Here is a 24,395-nt window from a genome sequence, read left to right on the forward strand (position 1 = left end):
GGGTCACAAAGAGTTGGACATGACTTAGCAACTGAACAACAACAAAGACATTTCAAAATATCTTTGATAAAGCAGTAATAATTATTAATTGTATCAAGTCTCTACCCTTGAATAAATGTTTTCTCAATATTCTATCTGACAAAGCACAAAGTGTGCATGAAGCACTTGTGCTATACCCTGAAGTGTGATGGGAGTGTCAGAGAGCACCTGCGTGATTGTTGGAGCTGCATACCAAACCAGCATGTTTTTCAACAATTGCCAGACAAAGAACAATTACCAAACAAACTATGAGTATTCCGACTTGGGTATTTAGCAAACACTCTTTTATAAAATGCACAAAACTAGCTTGTCATTTTAAGGAAAATAATCAAGAATGTTTGTTGGGCTTGAGAGTTTCCCAGTATTTATTTTTTCTGATAAAAATCAGTGGTGATATTAACAATTGTGCTTTTCATGCTCTTCAGGAAAAAATAAATCAACACATGGGATATCTGCATAAGCAGCAGTCCCAGGGGCCAGTTTTGTGGCAGACAGTTTTTCAAGACCTGGGAGAGGAGGGATGGTTTGGGATGATTCAAGTGCATTACATTTATTGTGCACTTTATTTCCAATCTAATGCTACTGCTGATCTGACAGGTACCAGTCTGTGGCCCAGAGGTTGGGGACCCCTGATTTAGGGAAAAGATATTCTCCAAATGGCCCCTATTTGATATCAGAGAATCATGCTTGGATAAATGATGAATTCAGACTGCAAGATAGACCTGTTATGAAACAATATATGTGAAAGTTCATTGAAACTTTAAGATTCCACTTTGCAACAAAATTTGAGAAATTACCATAGGTAGGGCTTTGGTGGAATACCAAAGAAAAATACTGACATTTATCTGAAATATTAAAGTAGTCTTCTTTTTTCCAACTAGTTAATCCGTACGAGGCCAGATTTTCTACTTAACTTTCAACAAAAACAACACATTGCAGCAGATTTAATGCAGGTATCCCAAGGTGATTCAAGTGGTAAAGAATCCACCTGCCAATGCAGGAGACCCAAGAAACTTGGGTTCAATCTCTGAGTTAAGAAGATCCACTGGAGGAGAAAATGGCAACCCACTCCAGAATTCTTGCCTGGGAAATCCCACGGACAGAGGAGCCTAGTGGACTACAGTCCACGGAGTCGAAAGAGTTGGACACGATGGGGCACACATGAGTATCTTGTTGCTGTTCAGTGGCTCAGTCGTGTCTGATTCTTTGCGACCCCGTGGACTGCAGCACGCCAAGCTTTCCTGTCCTTCACCATCTCCTGGAGCTTGCTCAAACTCATGTCCATTGAGTCAGTGATCCATCCCATCATCTGTTGTCCCCTTCTCTTCCTGCTTTCAATCTTACCTGTCTTCTATTAAGGCAGATATTAAGGTATTTTGCAAACATGTAAATCTGTGTCATCTCTCACTCCAATTTTTTCTTTTGGAATATATATTTTTCAAATGTGTTTTTATATTATTTGAATGGATTTGATAGTTATTTACAATGAGTTAACATAAATATTTTCTAAATTTCTCTTTCAATTTCTAATGCGGTAAATATCAATTGATATGCATGCTTGCATGCTAAGTCGCTTCAGTCGTGTCCAGCTCTGCAACCCCATGGGCTGTAGCCTGCCAGGCTCTGCTGTCTGTGGGATTCTCCAGGCAAGAATACTGGGGCTGCTGGCAATGAGAGTCAATCCCCCTGCGCCTGAACCACCAGGGAAACCTGCCCACTGCATCAGTTCAGTTCAGTTCAATTCAGTTCAGTCGCTCAGTTGTGTCCGACTCTTTGCAGTGAACACTTAACAAAATATAAGCCAGGTGATAGGGCAAGACAGAAACTATTGCAGGGAAATCGCAGGCAAGAGTTGGTCTCATTAAGGTATAATCACAGGTATAGTGAGTCAGGGAATAGAATCAGAGAGCTGAGTTGCTTGGAGTTTATAATTAGAAAGAATGGCATAACTGCACTTATTAAACCCCATCATTTGTAATGAAGGAGTTGGATTAGAAATTTATGAATCTGAGTCACATGATGCTTTCTTTTCTTTTCAGTTGTTTAACAGGATATGTCAACAATAGCCTATCCTTCTTTGACCTGAGTGAACTTGGCATAGGAAAATCTGGGTATTGCAGGTACTTTAAAATTATAGCTGTCTTTTCTTGTTGCTTTCACCATTCCATCTCCTCCATTCAACATGTTAATGGGCCCATTGAAATTGTCATTTTGAAGTTTTGGCAAATAAAGAACATTTGGGATCTTCACATCTTGATCTCTATTCTCCAAACTCTGTTTTTGTGGATTTTAGGTACCGAGACTACAGAGGTCCTCCTTGGAGTTCCAAACCCTATGAATTCACCCTACAATACTGGCATATCCTCGCTGCTAGATTGGCCTTCATTATTGTGTTTGAGGTTAGTCACAGGCTGATAAAATTACTGTAGATAAACACTTTTCCAACTGATACATTAATTGTCTTTTTGAGCTCAGTTTCTCAGTGACTTCCAAAACTGGAGCTGACTATGTACCTGTAAAAGATTTAAATACAATGAAACCACGGTGACAAGTACAAAAAAAGCAAGGGATGAATAATGTTAGTTAAAGAGTGTTTATACCAGAAAACTAGGATAATCTCTAGGTCCATGATGGGCCTACATATTATCACACTTAGTGAAGTAAGCCAGACAGAGAAAGACAAATATATTTCACTTATTTGTGGAATCTAAAAAGTGAACAAATAAATTTATTTATAAAACAGAAACAAACTCACAGACATAGAAGACAAATGTATAGTTACTAAAGGAGAAAGAGGGGGATAAATTAGAAGTTTGGAATTAACATATACATATTCAGTTCAGTTCAGTTCAGTTGCTCAGTCGTGTCCAAGTCTTTGCGACCCCATGAATTGCAGCACGCCAGGCCTCCCTGTCCATCACCAACTCCCAGAGTTCATTCAAACTCATGTCCATCAAGTTGGTGATGCCATCCAGCCATCTCATCCTCTGTCACCCCACTTTCCTCCTTCCCCCAATCCCTCCCAGCATCAGAATCTTTTCCAATGAGTCAACTCTTCCCATGAGGTGGCCAAAGTACTGGAGCTTCAGCTTTAGCATCATTCCTTCCAAAAGAAATCCCAGGGTTGATCTCTTTTAGAATGAACTGGTTGGATCTCCTTGCAGTCCAAGGGACTCTCAAGAGTCTATTACTATATATCAAATAGATGACCAAAAATGACCTACTATATAGCATAGAAAACTATATTCAATATTTTATAATAACCTAGAAGGTAAAAGAATCTGAAAAACTAGATGTATATGTATATATATATAACTCAGTCACTTTGCTTTATACCTGAAGCTAACACAGCATTATAAATCAACTGTACTTCAACTTAGTTATGAGCACCATAGTAACCAAATTTAAAAAGGAAAGAATGATTTTCATAATCTGACAAAAGGACCCATTTTATTCATCGGATGGAGAGATTATCTTCTGAACAATCAATGCTAATTATAGTTAATCATATGTATTTGTATAAGCATACAAATAATTCAGTAATTTATGCCTGAGAACACTTTTATAAAAATTGCACAGATTTTGATGATCACAGTGATGCAATAATACTAGATTGTAGTCTTGGGAAGAAATTTAGAGAAGCTCCAGTATCATTGCCTTGCTTAAAATATAGCCAGCCTGATACAGTTAAGAACTTAATTAAATGCCTCAGTTACCAGCAACCTACCATCATGGATCCATGACACCAATGATGCCTTCTTTTTTCCCCCTCTCTTTTCATTCCCTGCTACCCACTCCTTCCATAAGCACCCACTCTCTCTTCTTCTGTGGAAGATGTTCCACGTCTTTATTTGAATATATGTTTGTTTATAAATATATGTATGTGTGTGTCTATGTGTGTATAGTATTACTTAAAGTACTATTTTCCAGAATTACTTCAATGGTATTATGTAATAACTCATGTTATCTTTTGCCATTGTACTTTTTCAGATCTAGAGAGACATCTATCCATGAGATCTGTAATTTATTTTGTCACTTATGATATTTCATCAAAATTAAATACCATATGCTCCTTAAGATAGGTACTTAGACCTACAATAATTCTCTACCTCAATGTGTCTATTATTAAGACTATTGGACATGTTATCTTGTAAACACATTTAAGGGTTTTTAAGGAATATTTTACTCAGGTGTGGAATTGTTAGTTTATATGCATACTTGGTTTCATGTATAATAATACTGAGAGAGTGCTCTTCAAAATTCTCCTGGATTTTCACCAGATTTTCACAGTATCTGATTTCTAATATTTTGCAGTTGTAAAAGAGTAAGGTAATATTTTGCTTTAATTTTTTTGTTATAACTTGTTTATTAATAGCACTGACCATCACTTTTAGTACTAGAAAGCCACGTAGGCTTCCTTTTTTTGTAAGTGTATTATAACTTTGGTCCATTTTGGATTGTGTTTCCAGTGTATTTGTTAACAAATTTTATGATTTCCTTATCTATTTTACATATTAATCTTAACCAGTTATATACATAGCAGATATCACTTTTTGTCCACAACCTATTAGTCTTACCTGTAAGCAGATAATGTTCGTTTTGATGTAGTCAAGCCCATAATTGTTTACTTTTCATGGTGTGAGCTTATTCTGTATTGCTTATTTAGGACACTTTCCTTACCTCCAATTCAAAAAGGTATTCTACTACATTTTACTATTAACTCTATAGTCTTACCTATCACATGTCTTTAAGATACCTAGAGTTCTTATAGAGTCTGAAAGAAAAAGTTATTTTTTTATTCTCCATATAGTAAAATAATTTTTGCACTGCAATTTACTAAATAATCTATTTTCTATCCACTGACTTGTAAAACCATCTCTGTTATATTTCAAGCATTTCAAGCTCCTATATTGTCACAGGTATATCTCTGATCTCAGTATTTTGAGTTATCACTCTGTCTGTAACTGGATCACTATTGCACTATACAAATGCAATATTTAAATATTTCATATCTGATAAAGCAAGTGTCCTTCCATTCCTGCCACATTTTCTCTTAATTTAAAAAATTTTCATAGCTATTTGGAATTATTAGTCATTCATATAAACTGTTTATCAGGTTCCTTCAAATATTGAGCAAAGACTTTGGTTAGAATTACATTTGTAGAAATCAAATTTTGACTTATTTATAAAATCTCTGTTGTTTCATTAATGAACATGGAATTTATTCAAATTGTTCTATTCCTTTAATAGAGTTTTAAATATTCTTTTGCTATTTTTCCCTTTTAATTTCTATAAAATTTATGGATGTTTTTCATTGCTGTTATGAATACTATCTTAACCTTTCTTACATGATTTGCTTGATTTTTGCTGGAATGCTAATAGTGTTTTTAAGATGATCATACCTCCTTGTTTAAGTTCTAGTATTCTGTCTGGTAAATCTGGTGAATTGTCTTTTCAAATGAAAATACCAGTTGCAAATAACAACAGTTTTGCATCTTGAATTCCAAAGTTTCATTGCTTTTGTTTGCCTTACTCTATAGCTGGAAATGGGATAGGATCCTATTCAATTCAATAGGATGTTGAATAGGAGCAGTGTGAACAACCATGTCTTGTTTCCATCTTCAATGGTAATACCTCTGATTTTTTTAAAGTATATTATCTGCTGTAGGTTTTTTAAGATAAACTCTATCACTTTAAGAAAATTGTCATCTGTTACTGGTTGTGACAGTGCCTTGATAAATGGGTATTAAAATCTAACTTAAAAAAGATTTCCTTTTTAGTATTAAGCCATACTTGCATATCAATTTCTGAGAATCAATTTGTAGGTTCATTTATTACTTTTGTATAGGACTTGGAGATCATGGCATCCAATCCCATCACTTCATGTGGAAACAGTGACAGATTATAATTTTGGGGGGCTCCAAAATCACTGCAGATGGTGATTGCAGCCATGAAATTAAAAGACGCTTCCTCTTTGGAAGAAAAGCTATGACAAACCTAGACAGCGTATTAAAAAGCAGAGACACCACTTTGAAGGCAAAGGTCCATATAGTCAAAGCTATGGTTTTTCCAGTAGTCATTTACAGATATGAGATTTGGACCATAAAGAAGCCTGAGTGCCAAAGAATTGATGCTTTGGAACTGTGGTGCTGGATAAGACTCCTGAGAGTCCCTTGGACTGCAAGGAGAGCAAACCAGTCAATCCTAAAGGGAATTAACCCTGAATATTCACTGGAAGGACTGATGCTGAAGCTGAAGCTCCAATACTTTGGCTTTTTGAGAAGTGAAGAGCTGACTCACTGGAAAAGACCCTGATGATGGGAAAGACTGAGGGCAACAGAAGAAGAGGGTGGCGGAAGATGAGATGGTTGGATGACATCACCAACTCAATGGACATGAGTTTGAGCAAGCTCCAGGAAATGGTGAAGGACAGGGAAGCCTAGCATGCTGCAGTCCTTAGAGTCACAAAGAGTCAGAAATGACTGAATGACTGAACCACATAGGACTTGGAGCATATTCCTGCTTACTAATTTAAACTGTAAGAAATGTTTCTAATTTTTACTTCTGTGCTCTTGAGTCACATTGCTGGATATTCTGTGCATATCAAGTATTTGGTCAGGAAAGAAACTCTTGATCTGCTTGTCTATGGGAAAGTATGACTTGCATTTCTATGATTTACTATGCAGTGCTATTTCCCTGGACACGTACAGCAAGCCCAGTTAAAAGTACCTTTTTCCTTTCCACAGAGAGATTAAGTCCTAAGTCCTTCAAGTGAATGGGTTCTTTTCTACAGATCATCCTAACTCTATCAGTCAGATTTTTTTTTAATCAATGTGACTCAAGAGCACAGAAGTAAAAATTAGAAACATTTGTTACAATTTAAATTAGTGAATGGGTTCTTTTCTACAGATCATCCTAACTCTATCAATCAGATTATTTTTAACGAGAAATTAAAAGACCTATTATTCATGGGAAAAGAAAAAAGATGCATTTATAATAGTTGAAGGTACTATTTAAGCAGTGTTTATACTGTACCAAGCACACCTTTGAACTTTTCACATATATTTGCTCTTTTAATTCTTATACCAACCTTTAAAAGTTACCAATATTAGCATCATTTTAGAGCTGAGACATCGAGAACATAAGTGATTTGCATAAGGTTACACAGCTAAGAGTGTTGGAGTAAGATTCAAATGCAATTTCATTCAACATCTGTACTTTTAATCACAGACATATTACCTTTTGATTTTTGTTCCTGCTTTTTTTTAATGCAATACTTTTATCAGTTTATTTTAGTATAATATATTTTATCATAGACTAAATGTTGATAAAGATAAGATTTTTAGAGCAGTTATAATAATATATGATTTTAATAGAGTAGAAATTCTGAAAAATGTGTATGTTGGGGGTTGAGTCCAAACTCAGCTTCACAGCTTCACTGTATTCTGTATGGTTCATACACTGTGTCTTATAACATCTTATAATGCAGGAATTTTCCCTGTGTATGGTCTTTCTTATCCATGTATGACAATGCATATCATAGCAGTATTGCATAGTATATAAAGGTTTTATGGGTGTGCATGTCAGACTCATTCAGTGTTTGTAAGCTGACATCAACACGTTTTTGTTGTAATACTTATTAGATGGAAGGCAATAAATGTATCTCCAATATAGTTTTAGGATATCCCTGAAATATCCCCAAAATATTCTAGATGGTACATACTGAGTTCTGATGCTTGATTGTAAGGCAAACATAGCATTGTTCGTGACTATTTTGGTTTATAATTAGCATTTCAGAATCGTTGAAAATGTACTTTCTCCTCTTAACCTTTCAGCACCTTGTTTTTGGGATCAAGTCTTTCATCGCATACCTGATTCCAGATGTACCAAAGAACCTATATGACCGAATAAGGCGGGAGAAGTACTTAGTCCAAGAAATGATGTACGAGGCTGAACTAGAACACTTGCAACAGCAGCGGAGAAAAAGTGGTCACCCTGTTCACCATGAATGGCCTTAGTGGATCTGTTGCCCAATGGGGGCAATACTGTTAGTGGACGTGATGGCAAATTATAATTCTAGGTGGGATCTAAGAGGAAGGCATACCTGGCAAACCACATGTATAATATGATATTTGGAAATATATCACAGCCATCTCTGGATTTGAAATATCCAGTCTTCTAGGGAAGAAGAAAAATGGCTCACGACCTTAAAAAAAATGCTTAGATTGACATTGCAGGAAGCCAGGGTCTAATTCTCAGAACCAGCCTCAGGGAGTTGTGTGTTTGGAAACCTCCACCTTCCATCAACACAGTATACTAGGGAGGGTGATGATGAGGTTTCTAATGACAGATTTCCATGTAAATGTACACAAGTCAGGCATGACTTAAAATATCATGTGGTCCTCATGTGCACACTAATCTGACTTTGGAACCTTAGGTTGAGTTGAGCTACTTACCAAGAAATGACAAATCAGTTATTGTCTTTGCTGCCAGAACTCCGTGTCCCTTCAACTTACTGTTTTATAGGAATTTCCTTTGTTTCTTGCTGGGATTTTTGGATCTGTGTCACAGGAAATTCATGTTGTTTTTCACTGACTATGCAGTTGAAGAGTTGCACAACTTCAGTAGTCAAACCAAAAATCTAAGACTCCAAAAAGAACACCATTCATTGAAATAATACTCTATTGCATTGGCCGCATTCAAATCTGTTTTATTATTAGCAGATTCACTTTCACTGCCTTTTTTTCTCCTTTACTAAAGTCCAGTGGAGTCATATTGTTATAAAATATGGATTTTCATTCTCATATCGTTTAGAAGATAATGAATCCATATTTTACTGTGGAAGGCTGTTTTATAGTATACTTAATTTCCACCTCCCTGATTTATTACAGTTCTCACCGAATAACTTGAAATGCTGTAAATATATTGATTTTCCTTGTACTTTTGCACCTTGCAATACGGAACACAAGTAATTAATACAATTCATGCAGCTCTGAGACCAGTTATACAGTATTCCATTGTAGCTTGTTTATTCAGGAAAACAGAAGCCAGATGCTTTGCAACACGTAAGCTTTTCCAACAACGTGCACTCTTGCTCGTGAGCTGATGAAAACAATGCATGAATATAAATTTATATTATTTGTAGAATAACACAGTTTTTTGAATTTTACTTTCTCTTCATCACTGAAGGGAGTTTTCTGTTATTTCTTTGGTAGATTGATTTGGTTTATTTTTGAAAACTCAGAAGAAACAAAGTCAAATTGATTGTGAAAGATACTGTTTTTGCTTGTTGTGGAGTTGCTGTTTCTCTGAACTCTGTGAGCATGAATGTTCACAGACTGATGTTGGAGGAAGCATTCAAATAAAGAAAGTCTGGTGGAGGCATAAACTACGGGGGCAGGATGGGAAAAAAGAAAAGAGTTGAATTAAGAAAATATATAGTAGAAATCAAGATACTTTTTCTTGCAAAACAAAGCTAATCTCAATTTTCTTCTTCTGGGAATGGGATGAGGCATGCATAATCATGGTGGTTGTGGTTCAGTTGCTAAGTCATGCCCAATTTTTGAGACCTCATGGACTGTAGCCTGCCAGGCTTCTCTGTCCATGGGATTCTCCAGGCAAAAATATTGAAGGGGTTTGCCATTTCCTTCTCCATGGGATCTTCCCTACCCAGGGATTGAACCGAAATCTTGCACATTGACAGGCAGACTCTTTATCACTGAGCCACCAGAGAAGCCCGTATGCAATCATGCATTCATAGACATATGTGATTTTTTTGTGTGTTGTTTAAAGGTACAGTTATTTCCAAAATTTATAAAGACCAGATTAAACCCAATGGAAATAAAACTACTTTGTGTATATGCAAGGGTTTCTCTAGCAAGAAAAATCATAAAGTTTATCTTCACTATTTAAAAAATGTTAACAATGGAAGTGTTTTTTGTTTTGTTTTATGTTAGTTTAACTTCTTTCTCTCCAGAGATAAATAAATCACAGTGATTGGTTGCTTTTTGTCAAAAATACTTACTTCCCTACCTGCCCTCTGATTCTAAGCAAGAGGAAGAACTTCAGACTCTCAAGGGAATTCCATTCAGATTCCAGAGAGGTTTTTTTTTCTGCCACCTGCCTATTCACAGTAACTGATTGTACTAACTGCACAAAGAAACTTTAAATACTTCCATTTTGTAGCATCTACATTTCCTTTTCTTTGTTGGTTAAATGTATACACATGCCTGAGGATAAATACTCTCTATGCTTATTGAAGACATAAATGAACCTGACATTTATGTCCTTTTACAATTAGGGATGCAAGGCAAAGATATTTGCCTTATAGTAAAGAATACGGATAGCTGTGCCCTTGAGAATTTGTCTCTTTCTGTTATTTTTATATAACCATATAAAATCGTATTGATGCCTAGTGGGAATAATATGAAAAGAAAAAGGTATTTTTAATAAAAATTGTAATACATTGATTTAGGAAATGCCTTCTCTGATATTTTTGAAATCGATGGAAAAATAGAGAATGAAAAAATTATCTGAAATTCTCCTTTTGTGAATCAATGCAGTAAAATCTAGTTATATCTTCATCATTGTTGACAGCAAAATATTGACAGCCCCTCACAGTATATAAGTTTTAGACAACTGAGCTTTAGTTGACAGAAATATTTTATATCATGGTTTTCATATGAATACAAATTATTTCTCAAAGATTTATATAACACACTATTCTCAGGAATTCTGTATTACATGAATGCTGCTTATATATTTTCTTATTCTAAATTGTTGTCTTTTCAAGCAGATAACTAATATATACATATATGTGCATGCTCTCAGCCTTGACAAGTTGCGCCAGGCTGTAGCATTTTCATTGTACAGGGTGTGGAAAATCGCTCTAGGTTATAGCTGAAATTGTTTGCAGTTGTCTGAGTCTGTGCACGCACTTTGAGATAAAATGTGCCTGAGTGACTGCATGAGGAGATACAACTTCTGAATGCTGCATATTCTTCCAAAATGACTCTTAGCACAATCTGTTGTAGAATGCGATAAAAAGCAATCTTTTTCACTCAATAAATTTTCATGTGAGATGGTATTTTTTCTATAATATGCATGTTAATTTAATCCTATTTGTTTTCTAAATTTGAAGCTGGGAATTGTTGAGTGTGTATGGCAAGAGGGGATAGTCTCCAAGGCAATAGTTTCCTTTTCTTTGGGCCCTTCCCCACTCTTGAAAAGTTTTGACTCTTTGTCTTCTAATAAACTCATTGTCATCTTCAAGGCATTTCCTCATATTATAGTGCAGACGGAGTACCACATTGATCCTAATAGTGCTTTGTGTTAGCAAAGATGGGAGAGGAAGCTTGATCTTGTCACACAGAAGCATTTTCTCTTTCTTTTTTTTTTTTTTTACACTTGCACTGGCTCTATCAGTCACCATTAAAACCTCCTTAGAACAGGAAGTTTAGCAGAGATTATAATTCATGCCAACGAAGGAGGACAAATTGAGCCTGCTGTCAACAAGAAGCCACCAAATTGCCCATTTTTTTCTCTCAATTTGATGATGCAAATTGAAAATCCAGGTTGTGAAAAGAGTTGCTTAACTGATAAGGCTGACTTGATTAGTCTATCAGTTGGTAACAGGGAGACATAAGCCAAGAGTGTGATGTGTTTGTGTATATGTGTGTGTATGTGTGTGTGAATGGGTGCACTCACACACAGGACTAGGAATTCATTTTATTCTGTAAAAACCAGTGAGCACTTACTCTCTGTGAGATATGCCTAACTCAGTCCTGTTACATTCATCTGATACTTTTATTTTCCCCCAAATCTTAGTATTATAACAAGCTCTGAAAACAATTTTAAGTTTTATCCAGAGCATCAGTGAACCTCTTATATCCTTCCTGTTATCCTCAGTAGCTCAAAATAAAACATTTTAGGAATGGCTTAGAAAACCCAGCTTCTAGTGGAAAGGTGGGCATTCCCATATAGACATTTCTATTCAAAATGAAATGTGTCAACAAAATATAGTCTGAAGACTGATTTGGCCTGCTCTTGAATCACTAATCAGTGTAGGTTCTCGCTAGCTAGGATTCATATACTTGTAGTGGTGTTAAGGAACCTTCAAGAGTACTTGTCAGCTGTGTTCATCTCAGAAATGATATCCATGACCGCATTAAATGGTTTTCTTCCTGGAGAACACAGATATTAGAGCACTGCATCCTAGCCACATCCACAAGACATGTTTTCAGGAAAGTAAGATGAAAGCAGGCAGATTTGGAGAAGAGACTCCTATCTGAGACCAGATCCAATTTCCTAGACTATCACATTGAGGAAAAAAGACATCTATACCTCCTGCCTTACTACTTTATGATGGTATCAATGTGTGCTCCAGCACATTCTCCCTGAGGGGAAAAAAAAAGCAACTGTTCCATGTATCAGTTCAGTTCAGTTCAGTTGCTCAGTCGTGTCCAACTCTTTGCGACCCCATGAACTGCAGCACGCCAGGCCTCCCTGTCCATCACCAACTCCCAGAGTTTACTCAAACTCATGTCCATGGAGTCGGTGATGCCATCCAGCCATCTCATCCTCTGTCGTCCCCTTCTCCTCCTGCCTCCAATCCCTCCCAGCATCAGGGTCTTTTCCAATGACTCAACTCTTCGCATGAGGTGGCCGAAGTACTGGAGTTTCAGCTTTAACATCAGTTCCATGTATAACTACCCACAAAGTGGGAGCCTTGTACAGTAGACAGGACAGTCAGCTAGGTGGGCTCATCTTTACATCTTTCCCTAAGAAGGAAGAGGATGATAGTTTCATACATATGCTAGCATTGACTTATTCAGGATATTTGTTCGCTCTCAGTTCTCTCTCTGCGGGAAAAGCATTATCTTTGCTCTGTTTTTCAGAAAACAAACATTTCTTAAAGTTATTAGCTGAAAACAAAACTTAATGAGGTCCATTTTGATAATTCCCCACAAAAATGATTGTCATGTGGATAGCTAACCCCCTGTGGTATTTAAGCTGCCTGAAAATTTTTGTAATTATTTTGTCAGTATCCCTCAATGCTGCCAGGTAAACACTTCAGACCAAATTTAATATCTTTTCTAACAAAAAAATATGAGCAGATTGTCTTGCTGATTTTGACATATTATACTTTTTTTGGGTGCTGTTCTGTAAGTGAGAAAAGGGAGAATTGAATGATCAGTAAACTTTGATAGCAAAGATACTTATGGAAGCAGTGTTCTGAGAATGGTGGGCAGGGGCACAATGGGACTTGCCTACAGAAGCAAAAATGGCTGTTTTGCAGATCCTGATTCAGTATCTGCTGTCAGTACACTCTGCCTTCTTTCTGACTAAAAAACAATTTCAATTTAGTTCATCTTTTAATATGAAGAAGAAATGGAGGGTTTATGGTCTTGTTTTCTTTTTTTTTTTTTTCTATTTTAAGTCATGAAGCTAAATCTAGTAAGCTTAGATTTCAGTGACAACTCTAGTTAAAGAATAATCATTTCAGTTTTCAACACTGAAGATGAAAATGCAATTAAGTGAAAAATTTTATCTTCCTGGAATGGTGGTTGGCGTCTATAGTGTAATTTTCATGTAGGAAAGAACTATTAGAGTCCTGTAATTGGGGGAATTTGGGGAAGGCCAAAAGAGAAAGACTGGATTTCTCCAAACATTTTTGTTCTCAATATGAGAATTACATATATTGAGCCTGATGATTTAGCCATATATTTAGCCTGATGATTATAAATATCACTTTTTTTCTTTTTACTCTCAACTTTTGCTCTGAAAATGCTTAAAATCTTAAAATATGAATCTTAACAATAGTGATTATTAATCTTTAAACATTCCAGACTGTCATGCTGCTGCTGCTGCTAAGTTGCTTCAGTCATGTCCAACTCTGTGCCACCCCAGAGACGGCAACCCACCAGGCTCTGCCGTCCCTGGGATTCTCCAGGCAAGAACACTGGAGTGGGTTGCCATTTCCTACTCCAATGCATGAAAGTGAAGAGTGAAAGTGAAGTCGCTCAGTCGTGTCCGACTTCTAGCGACCCCATGGACTGCAGCCTACTAGGCTCCTCCATCCATGGGATTTGCCAGGCAAGAGTACTGGAGTGGGTTGCTATTGCCTTCTCCACCAAACTCTCATAAGAAACTTTAAAGCCAGTTAAGAAATTCTTTGCTCTGTTGAGATAGAATAAGTTTTTTAGATGGTATCTTCCCAAAGATACCATAATTGAGAGAAGGTCGACATTATTAAAGAAAGTGAACAATAAAGATTCATAAGCCTTTATCATGTAGATTCTGAATCGGTCAACAATATTGTCTGATTGCTCAATTCTCTACAAATTCTGCCTGACTATATTATACTGCTACAAATAAGCAATTTGGGGATTGCTTATTTATTTTCTTACATGGCAGTTATAGTGGCATGAAATCAATATACTACATGAAATTTATTCTTAGTTTTTCAAATGTGTTGAAGCAGACTCCATAATTGGGAACTGTGTTGTGAATACCTGAGCATACGCTTGCTTTAATAAAGAGATGAATTGTTGCTTATAGAAATTCCTGAGGACAAACAAGTCATGTCCATAAATACTACCACCATTATATTTGCTTTTCTTTACTTATAGTAACCAATTTTATTGTCATAAAATCCCTTTAATGTTTATTTCTCTGTCTGTGTGTGTGTGTGTGTATGTGTATATGTAGCCCTGGGTAGCCCAGATATTACAGGCATTATCCAAAACACTGAAAAAGAAGTCATGTTTTATAACAATATGTCAGATCTTATTTTGACATATGTTAGCTTGCTCACTTGGTTGACCTGCCTTACTATGTTGTTTAAATAGAAGATTTTAGAGAAGATAATTGTTTCATCCCACTCCTGACCCTAGTCAGTCAGGCAGTCAGTTCAGTTGCTCAGTCATGTCCGACTCTGTGCGATTCCCATGAATCGCAGCAAGCCAGGCCTCCCTGTCCATCACCAACTCCTGGAGTCCACCCAAACCCATGTCCATTGAGTCAGTGATGGCATCCAACAATCTCATCCTCTGTCTCCCCCTTCTCCTCCTGCCCTCAATCTTTCCCAGCATCAGGGTCTTTTCAAATGAGTCAGCTCATCACATCAGGTGGCCAGAGTATTGGAGTTTCAGCTTCAACATCAGTCCTTCCAATGAACACCCACGACTGATCTTTAGAATGGACTGGTTGGATCTCCTTGCAGTTCAAGGGACTCTCAAGAGTCTTCTCCAACACCACAGTTCAAAAGCATCAATTATTCGGTGCTCAGCTTTCTGTATAGTCCAACTCTCACATCTATACGTGACCACTGGAAAAACCCTAGCCTTGACTAGATGGACCTTTGTTGGAAAAGTGATGTCTCTCCTTTTTAATATCTTGTCTAAGCTGGTCATAACTTTCCTCCCAAGGAGTAAGCGTCTTTTAATTTCATGGCTGCAATCACCATCTGCAGTGATTTTGGAGCCCCCCAAAATAAAGTCTGACACTGTGTTCACTGTTTTCCCAACTGTTTGCCATGAAGTGATGGGACTGATGCCATGATCTTAGTTTTCTGAATGTTGAGCTTTAAGCCAACTTTTTCACTCTCCTCTTTCACTTTCATCAAGAGGCTCTTTAGTGCTTCAATCTCTGCCATAAGGGTGGTGTCATCTGCATATCTGAGGTTATTGCTATTTCTCCTGGCAATCTTGATTCCAGCTTGTGCTTTCTCCAGCCCAGCATTTCTCATGATGTACTCTGCATATAAGTTAAATAAGCAGGGTGACAATATACAGCCTTGATGTACTCCTTTTCCTCTTTGGAACTACTCTGTTGTTCCATGTCCAGTTCTAACTGTTGCTTCCTGACCTGCATATAGGTTTCTCAAGAGGCAGGTCAGGTGGTCTGGTATGCCCATCTCTTTTGGAATTTTCCACAGTTTATTGTGATCAACACAGTCAAAGGCTTTGTCATAGTCAATAAAGGAGAAATAGATGTTTTTCTGGAACTCTCTTGCTTTTTTGATGATCCAGTGGATGTTGGCAATTTGATCTCTGGTTCTTCTGCCTTTTCTAAAACCAGCTTGAATATCGAAGTTTGAATGCACTTCAATCTGCATTTGTTTTTAGAAGATATAATTAAAATAATTATGTATTTTCATTATGTATATCTATTCTTATTCTATAGGCATTTTTTCCCTTAAAATTAACTAGTTATACAAATATGGCATTAAATTGAGTGGTATTCCAAGGCTCTGTGAAAAATCTGTGTACACTTTTGGAAATACAAAAACATCATCTTAAATTTCCTGTTGATGTACAGAAGCATTATTATTAACCAACTGTTTCCATTATAGAGTAGGGTTATTTTTCTAATTTGTCATTAGAGTCCAATAAGAAAGGGTACTGATATCTTGACATCCCATGTGAGGGTGATTTTGTATTAGGTAGCCAAATATTTATAACCTTATGTCTGTCTGGTGAAGATAACTTGATATTTCAAACACCAAAGGTACAACAAAAGAAAATTGGGCTTATGAGTGTTTGTTACTCATATAAGTGTTTGCAAATCTAAATTAGATGGGTCAAAAGATTGGAATGGAGGAGAAAATAATGTCATTAACTCTTTCCAAGAATTGCAAATAAAAATAACCACTAGGTGATTACAATTGATTACTAGTTATTCTTGCTTAATTTAAAGTTTTATATCATTTTAATATACATCATTTGTAATATCAATTACAATTTGTTTGAAAATAGATTTTACTTCAAGGTTATGAATACTGGATAAAAGAGGTTAACTCTATAGGAAACCTAGTTGTTACAAAACTGAGACTGAGCACATTAGATTTTTAAATATTCAAATGTACATAGAAAGAGCTAAAATGTCTATTACTAATTTTAAAGCAATTTATTTCTAAAAGAACAATTAAAGGGAGACTCCTTTTTTTAATTTACTGATCTGATCTTGGTAATAATGCTTGATTAAGATTCAAATTACCATAAAAACATTTCAATAATACTATCTTTGAAATACTGGTTGCAAGCCCCCGATCTGTGGTTTATTTCTTTTTATTTTAGAAAGAAATGGTATAACACCATAAAATCACAAAATAATGAAATTTATACTAAAGAAAATTTATTTGAATTAAACAAAAGGAAAAGTCTCCCCCCCCACCTTTCCACTGTTGTTTCAGTTCAGTTCAGTTGCTCAGTTGTGTCCAACTCTTTGCGACCCCATGAACCACAGCACACCAGGTCTCCGTGCCCATCACCAACCCCCAGAGTCCACTCAAACCCAGGTCCATCGAGTTGGTGATGCCATTCAACAACCTCATCCTCTGTTGTTCCCTTCTCCTCCTGCCTTCACTCTTTCCCAGCATCAGGGTCTTTTCAAATGAGTCAGCTTGTCACGTCAGGTGGCCAAAGTATTGGAGTTTCAGCTTCAACATCAGTCCTTCCAATGAACACCCAGGACTGATCTCCTTTAGGATGGACTGGCTGGATCTCCTTGCAGTCCAAGGGACTCTCAAGAGTCTTCTCCAACACCACAGTTCAAAAGCATCAATTATTCAGTGCTCAGCTTGCTGTATAATCCAAATCTCACTTCTCCATACATGAACACTAGAAAAACCATAGCCTTGACTAGATGGACCTTTGTTGACAAAGTAATGTCTCTGCTTTTTAATATGCTGTTTAGGTTGGTTATTACTTCCCTTCCAAGGAGAAGTGTCTTTTAATTTCATGGCTGCAATCATCATCTGCAGTGATATTGGAGCCCCCCAAAATAAAGTCAGCCACTGTTTTCACTGTTTTCCCATCTATTTGCCATGAAGTGATGGGACTGATGCCATGATCTTAGTTTTCTGAATGTTGAGCTTTAAGCCAACTTTTTCACTCTCCTCTTTCACTTTCATCAAGAGGCTCTTTAGTTCTTCACTTTCTGCCATAGAGGTGGTGTCATCTGCATATCTGAGCTTATTGCTATTTCTCCTGGCAATCTTGATTCCAGCTTGTGCTTCCTCCAGCCCAGCATTTCTCATGTTGTACTCTGCATGTAAGTTAAATAAGCAGGGCGACAATATACGGTCCTGACGTCCTCCTTTTCCTATTTGGAATCACTCTGTTCCACGTCCAGTTCTAACTGTTGCTTTGATTAGACAACTAAACTTGCTATTAACTGTGCATTGAGTGGCAAACTGGGGTTGAAATGCTGTTTACTTATCAAAGTTTATACTTATAAATGTATTACTTAAATCATAGATATGAATATTATACTTTTCAATAAAAAACTTGTCCATCTTTAGAACAGTATTTTTTTTTCTGTTTTTAAGAATTTAGGACCTTTAGAAAAGTTACTCTCTGGAAGATCATATTTCAATTGAACTCAGCATTATGTGTCTTGAAAATCCTAAAGGGAAACAGTAAACCAATTTAATTTAAAAGGAATACTGGAATGGGTACCATCTGCTTCGTGCACTGCAGACTAACAGGCATTGAATGTTACACACAGTTCAGTCACTGTGCTAACTACTTCAGATGATTTACCTCTGTAAATCCTCGCAACAATTCTATTAAGTAGGGACAGTTTTGCTCCTTTTAATTTGTGAATAAAGGTCAGAAAGTCTTGCCCAAGATTATCAAGATAATTTTTGTTGGAACTTACATTTATACCTGAAGCCCTTTGACTCCAATCCCTCACCTCAATCAAGAATCTGTACTCCTTGCTCCAATTGGTGACAAAGAAAATGTCAGTCATCAAAATGAAATCATTCCAAATGAGTGAAAGAGGCATTGAAGACATTCTGTTCCATTTTTACCAATATCTGTGGGTGTGTTTAACAGATAAGAGACTGGAATCAAATTTGGCACATTTTAGGCCATCCTAGGAGCTCATCAGGAGAAGGCAATGGCACCCCACTCCAGTACTCTTGCCTGGAAAATCCCATGGATGTAGGAGCCTGGTAGGCCGCTGTCTATGGGATCGTACAGAATCAGACACGACTGAAGTGACTTAGCAGCAGCAGCAGTCGGAGCTCATCATTCATTGCCCCCTTATTGCAAATACCCTGTTCATTCTGTGGCAAAACCAACCACAAGTGTAACCCATTTTTATGGCTTTGAACTTAGCCCTGGGCAGACTTTATACTGCACCAGCGGCCTTGACGCAACTCTGAGCTGACATTCCTTAGGGAGGAGTGAGGCAGCAGAGGTGTGCTATGAGTAACCAGGCAAATCTGTTTACCTTGCCCTTGTAGTGCCTGTCTGCTTCACTGCACAGCACATGTGGTTTCTGTGCACTGTGGAAGATGGCTTTCCTGTGGATCCCCATCTGCTTTTGGATTTTTCACCTGTTCTTTTGGGAAGAATTAGGTGTGATCCCTATATTGACCTCTAAAATTTCTTGAAATGTGACCTCAGAATGCCATAGGTTCAATCACATGAGAGAAGACAGAGATATTTTTATGATAAATATTATTTTCAATGTGCAAGTAAGTCATTTTATATTTTGGTAACACTCCAGGTGAAAGAATTAGTGACTGAAAAAGGATCCAAAAACTTTCTGGGAAAGTAGTAAGCTAGTGAAATATCTGTAGGAGAATTTGTGAGTAAACTTTGTAAGAGAATATGGGAGTAAAATGGAAAAATATAGGATACCTTTTAGTTTTGCAGAATTCCAAGTGAAGTTCTGAAGTTCATATATATAGCTACTATATATATATATATATATATATATACACATACATCTATATATTTATATGTATTTATAGTGTGCATGCTCAGTTGTGTCTAACTTTTTGGGACCCCATGCACTGTAGCCTGCCAAACTCCTTTGTCCATGGAATTTTCCAGGCAAGAATACTGGAGTGGGTTGCCATTTCCTCCTCCAGGGGATCTTCCCCACCCAGGGATAGAACTCACATCTCCTATGGCTCCTGAATTGGCAGGTGGGTTCTTTACCACTGAGCCACCAGGGATATCTCTTTATAGATAGAGCTACTGTTAATCTAATTCTTATCCTCAGATTTTTTTTCCTTCTCTGTCCCATTAACTGAGCCAATGAGGTTTGGCCCAGATTTCAACATTCACCTAATGTATTTTTTCAAGTTCTAATTGATAAGAATGTTTTAACCACTAACTCATTTGGAAAATAGTTGCAATTTTCAATTTACAAATCCTTAGATCAATACCTTCATTAACATGCTGTACTTCAAAAATGTTTTTAGTAATTCTTTTCCTTCTCATTTTCATATTATTTTCTCCAATGTACTTCCTTTCCCTTCTTTCCTCCTCTTTTCAAAATGTATTTTTCTCATCTCTCTTTTATACCATAGCCCAATTTTCTCTTCCTCTCCCATTATTTCCCCTCCTGTTTGAAACTGGAGAAGAGAAGGCAAGCAATGGACTATGACATAAACTCCAGCTATATTTTAAATTCCTCTATTGATTCTTTTCCCTTCTTTCTAGTTTATCTCCCTATTAATAAGCACTGTTTACATAATTTCCCCCCATCTTCTGCTTCTTTTGAAGTTTTCTCCTCTTGGGTAACATTGACACAACACAGCCTCTGGACTCCTTATCCTTACTTATTTGAACCATTTCTCCTTATTTTGCTGACATACTTGTTCTAGGCCTTCATCTTACCTGGCCACCAAAATAAATACCTGGCCCCTGACCTAATGCACCTAACAGACATCAGTTTGTTTTCTATTATCTTTCCTTGATCTAGCATCTATGGCACTGGTTCTTTTTAACCCTTTAAGGATTTGCTTTCTTTGCTTCTTCCAAAAAGCTTGATTCACTCTCCATTTGTTAATTCACTTTTTGATCTATAGTCTCCTCTCACTCCAGAACTTTAACAATTATTTTCTAGAATTCAACTACTAGGGTCTTTACTTCCATCTCCTTAACCCGATGGATCACAGTTAGCTTGCAGATACGAGCTGAAGGAACAAAGTTGGAATCCCATGGGCAAGGCACCTAGCATCTCTTGAAATCCACTGTGGGTTGGTAAGCTATCTGTAAGTTTCTTTTGCACAATACTGTCCTAACAGCTTCCTACTGGGGCCTTTGCTCTTTACCCAGCTCTGTAGTAAAGAATCCGCCTGCGAATGCAGGAGATGCTGGAATGCAGGAGACAACAGAGACAGGGTCAGAAAGGTCCCCTGCAGTAGGAAATGGCAACCCACTCCAGTATTCTTGCCTGAAAACTTCCATGGAAAGAGAAGCCTGGCTGGCTGTGGTCCATAGGGTCACAAAGAGTCAGACACAACTGAACAAATGAGCGGTCATGCATGCATGGAAAAAAGAAGACTGCAGACTTCCTACTGAGCACAGAGTGCATGTTTCACTGTATGGGGGTAGAAGAGAAGAAGAATGCTACACTAAGAACATAAAGGGAGCAGAGTATCTCGTTATAATTGTTCCCATTTATCAGACACACCAGTCTCTCCTCGTGTTGAGCAAAATTAATTTGAAGGCTTGGTCAGGACAGCTGTAATAGCAAGAATGACTAGATAAGGACTTAAAGGTGTGTGGGTGGGTTGTGGGAAGGACTAAGAGCAGTTGTGTTCCCACTGCCCCTGAAGGGTGAAGGCATGCGACATATCTGCATATGTGTAAGCTATGGGGGTAGGGGTGGACGTCATTCCCTTGTTTTATGTACAGTGTCAGGGAAGCATTTAATATGCATCTCTCCTCCTGCAGAATCCAACATGTATGTGCTGTGTGTGCTTAGTCGCTCAGTCTTGTCTGACTCTTTGAGACCCCATGGACTGCAGCACCCCAGGCTCCTCTGTCCATGGGGATTCTCCAGGCAAGAAGACTGGAGTGGGTAGCTGTTTCCTTCTCCAGAAGATCTTCCCAACCCAGGGATTGAACCCAGGTCTCCCACATTGCAGGCAGATTCTTTACCAGCTGAGACACTAGGGAAGCCCAAGAGTACTGGAGTGGGTAGCCTATCCCTTCTCCAGGGCATCTTCCTGACCCAGGAATTGAACTGGGGTCTCCTGCATTGCAGACAGATTCTTTACCAGCTGAGCTACCAGGGAAGCTCAAACTCCAGGATATTTGATGGCTAAAAAAATAACTCCCCCCCACAAAAAAAAAAAAATACCCAGCCAACCAACAAACACACATAGTTCCTGGAGTCTTATATAATACAAAGCAAAGAGACTGATTCTTGCACTCTGATGAAGTCAAGCCCAAATTTATTAAAAAAGAAAGTTGCTGGGGCGCTTAAGGCTTGTCTATTTTTTCTCACCTGAAAGTGGAATCTTCCAAAGAATAATCTTCAGAATATTCTGGGGAACATTCATTTTATTTGTGGTCATAAATAATATAAATACACATTAGACAAACCTGTCTTCTAGTAGTGGCAACTACAAAGTCTACTAACCAATGTGCTTAGTCGCTCAGTTGTGTCTGACCCCATGGACTATAGCCCACCAGGCTTAGCCCACCATGAGGATTCTCTAGGCAAGAATACTGGAGTGGGTTTCCATGCCTTCTTCCAGGGAGTCTTTCCAACCCAGGGACTGAACCCAGGTCTCCCGCATTGCAGGCGGATTCTTTACTGTCTGAGCCACCAGGGAAGCCACTAAACATTAGGAAAGAAGTATGTGGACTGTGTGTATCTGTGTATCGTGTGTGTGTGTTGCCTTAGAAATGGGTAATCTTCTCTAAAGCCATGTTGTCATAGCTTTTGTCCTTGGGATCATAGCCTGGAACCAGGCTTTCTTGCTTGAGGCCGTTTTGTAAGACAGATTCAGCCCCTTGTTTCCAGGTACTGCCATTCTCAAGGTTTTCCTGAGGAAAATAGAAAGATACATATTAGTGGGACAGTCTTAATGTATCCCAAATCAAACTGAGGGAATCTTGCTTACACCTCCCCTTTTGAAAAAGAAAAGAAAGACAGACAAATATGAAAATAGCACAAATAACTCTGACCCAGGGCACTTCCTAATTGGTAGCTTTGATGCCTCAGTCCATGTAGGTACCATTTCTAATGATGATAATAATCATAATAATAAAAACAGAGCAGTTTAGTGAGCTGGTGGCCCAGACAGTAAAGAGTCTGCCTGCAATGCAGGATACCCAGGTTCGATCCCTAGGTTGGGAAGATCCCTTGGAGAAGGGAATAGCTACCCACACCAGTATTCTTGCCTAGAAAATCCCATGGACAGAGGATCCTGACGGGCTACAGTCCTTGGGGTCACAAAGAGTCGGACACAACTGAGCCAGTAATTGCATTGCACAATGCATCAGTGTATGGCATGAAGACATTTATGTCTCTAGTACAATAGTCCTGTGAAGCGGTAGTATTACTTCCTGAGGAGAGACAAACTTGTGTCTCAGAAGGTGGTCACCCTCTTCCTTTCCATGAACAGCAAGTCTTCTGGTCACAACAGGGGCCCTGTATGAGAACTCTGCAGAAGGCTGCTCAGTGTTATTTCTTGGCAAAGGAGCCCAGTAGTGACAACTAAGTGTCCCCTCCCACTCTAGACTCAGCCTTGGGAACAGAAGCTGCCTGCATCAGCAAGATTTCCCATTTATCTCAGGAAATTTGTGCCCAGGAAGACAAGTCCGTAAAGCAGTAAATAATATTATTCTTATTTTTTTTCTAGAACTTCCTCAAACTCATTTATCCAAACAATACACTGCTTAGCCAGCTGCCTTGTCAGCAAATAGACTGCCTTCCCATTCTGAGCCCCTGTCAAGAAGGTGCTCTCCTTAGCAAAAACTATGAAACTCAGCTTTACTTCACATACTTTGGGTAGAGGGGAAACAAATGACAACTTAAGACCTGTGATAAGGGCAAAGAGTCCTCTCCTAGAGTACTGAAAGGGTGAAATATCTGGGCTTGAAAGAAAGATAATAAGCCCTCACTTTAAGGGAAAAAAATTCCTGCCTGTTATCTGACTGAGAAGACAGACCTGGATAAAACCAGTTGCAAGCCCAACAGGAAACATTGCTTCTGTCAAGGTCCTGGAGTTATCAGATGCCACAGTAACTCTGAGTGGTTACTGCTCTTCCACCAAAGCTGCTGCAGATGGCTTTGCCTCCAGTCCTTTCTCCCTTACTTAGACCCCTCTTAGAATCCTACAGCAGAAACACCAATCTTACCCTTTTGTTGAGGGTAGCACTCCCTGGCTCCCCTGGGGTGTCCCAGCCCTGCTTCCTATATCAAGTCAGTAAGTCCAATCTGGTCTGACGTCAGACTGTTATGGTGGTCATGAGCTGATGTGACCTTAATCATACTCGGGCAGTGTCTCTAGACCTTAACAGCACTGGGACAATTTCCCTCACCCTGTGTGGCCTAAACACGATTCTTGGAAGGATAAGAGGAGAGCTGGGAGA

At 38.0% G+C, this 24,395-nt stretch overlaps 2 protein-coding genes across 5 annotated transcripts in view; one reads left to right on the forward strand and one right to left on the reverse strand.

Moving 5' to 3' along the window:
- Positions 1–11,125, forward strand: part of ANO3 (anoctamin 3) — a 455,605-nt gene extending 444,480 nt beyond the window's left edge. Inside the window, exons 25-27 of the mRNA XM_027979573.3 lie at positions 2,079–2,159; positions 2,333–2,438; positions 7,875–11,125. Of these exons, the coding sequence (XP_027835374.2) occupies positions 2,079–2,159; positions 2,333–2,438; positions 7,875–8,057 (370 nt within the window). The 3' untranslated portion in view covers positions 8,058–11,125. The remainder of the gene's footprint in view (positions 1–2,078; positions 2,160–2,332; positions 2,439–7,874) is intronic.
- An 11,104-nt stretch (positions 11,126–22,229) lies between these two features.
- Positions 22,230–24,395, reverse strand: part of SLC5A12 (solute carrier family 5 member 12) — a 45,984-nt gene continuing 43,818 nt past the window's right edge. For all 4 annotated transcript variants that reach the window (XM_042233299.2, XM_042233298.2, XM_004016352.6 and 1 more), the window contains one exon: positions 22,230–22,844. In XM_042233299.2, coding sequence (XP_042089233.1) covers positions 22,698–22,844 — 147 coding nt within the window. In that variant the 3' untranslated portion in view covers positions 22,230–22,697. The remainder of the gene's footprint in view (positions 22,845–24,395) is intronic.

The sequence above is a fragment of the Ovis aries genome, chromosome 15 (genome assembly GCF_016772045.2).
Source record: "Ovis aries strain OAR_USU_Benz2616 breed Rambouillet chromosome 15, ARS-UI_Ramb_v3.0, whole genome shotgun sequence".
Lineage (NCBI taxonomy): Eukaryota > Metazoa > Chordata > Mammalia > Artiodactyla > Bovidae > Ovis > Ovis aries.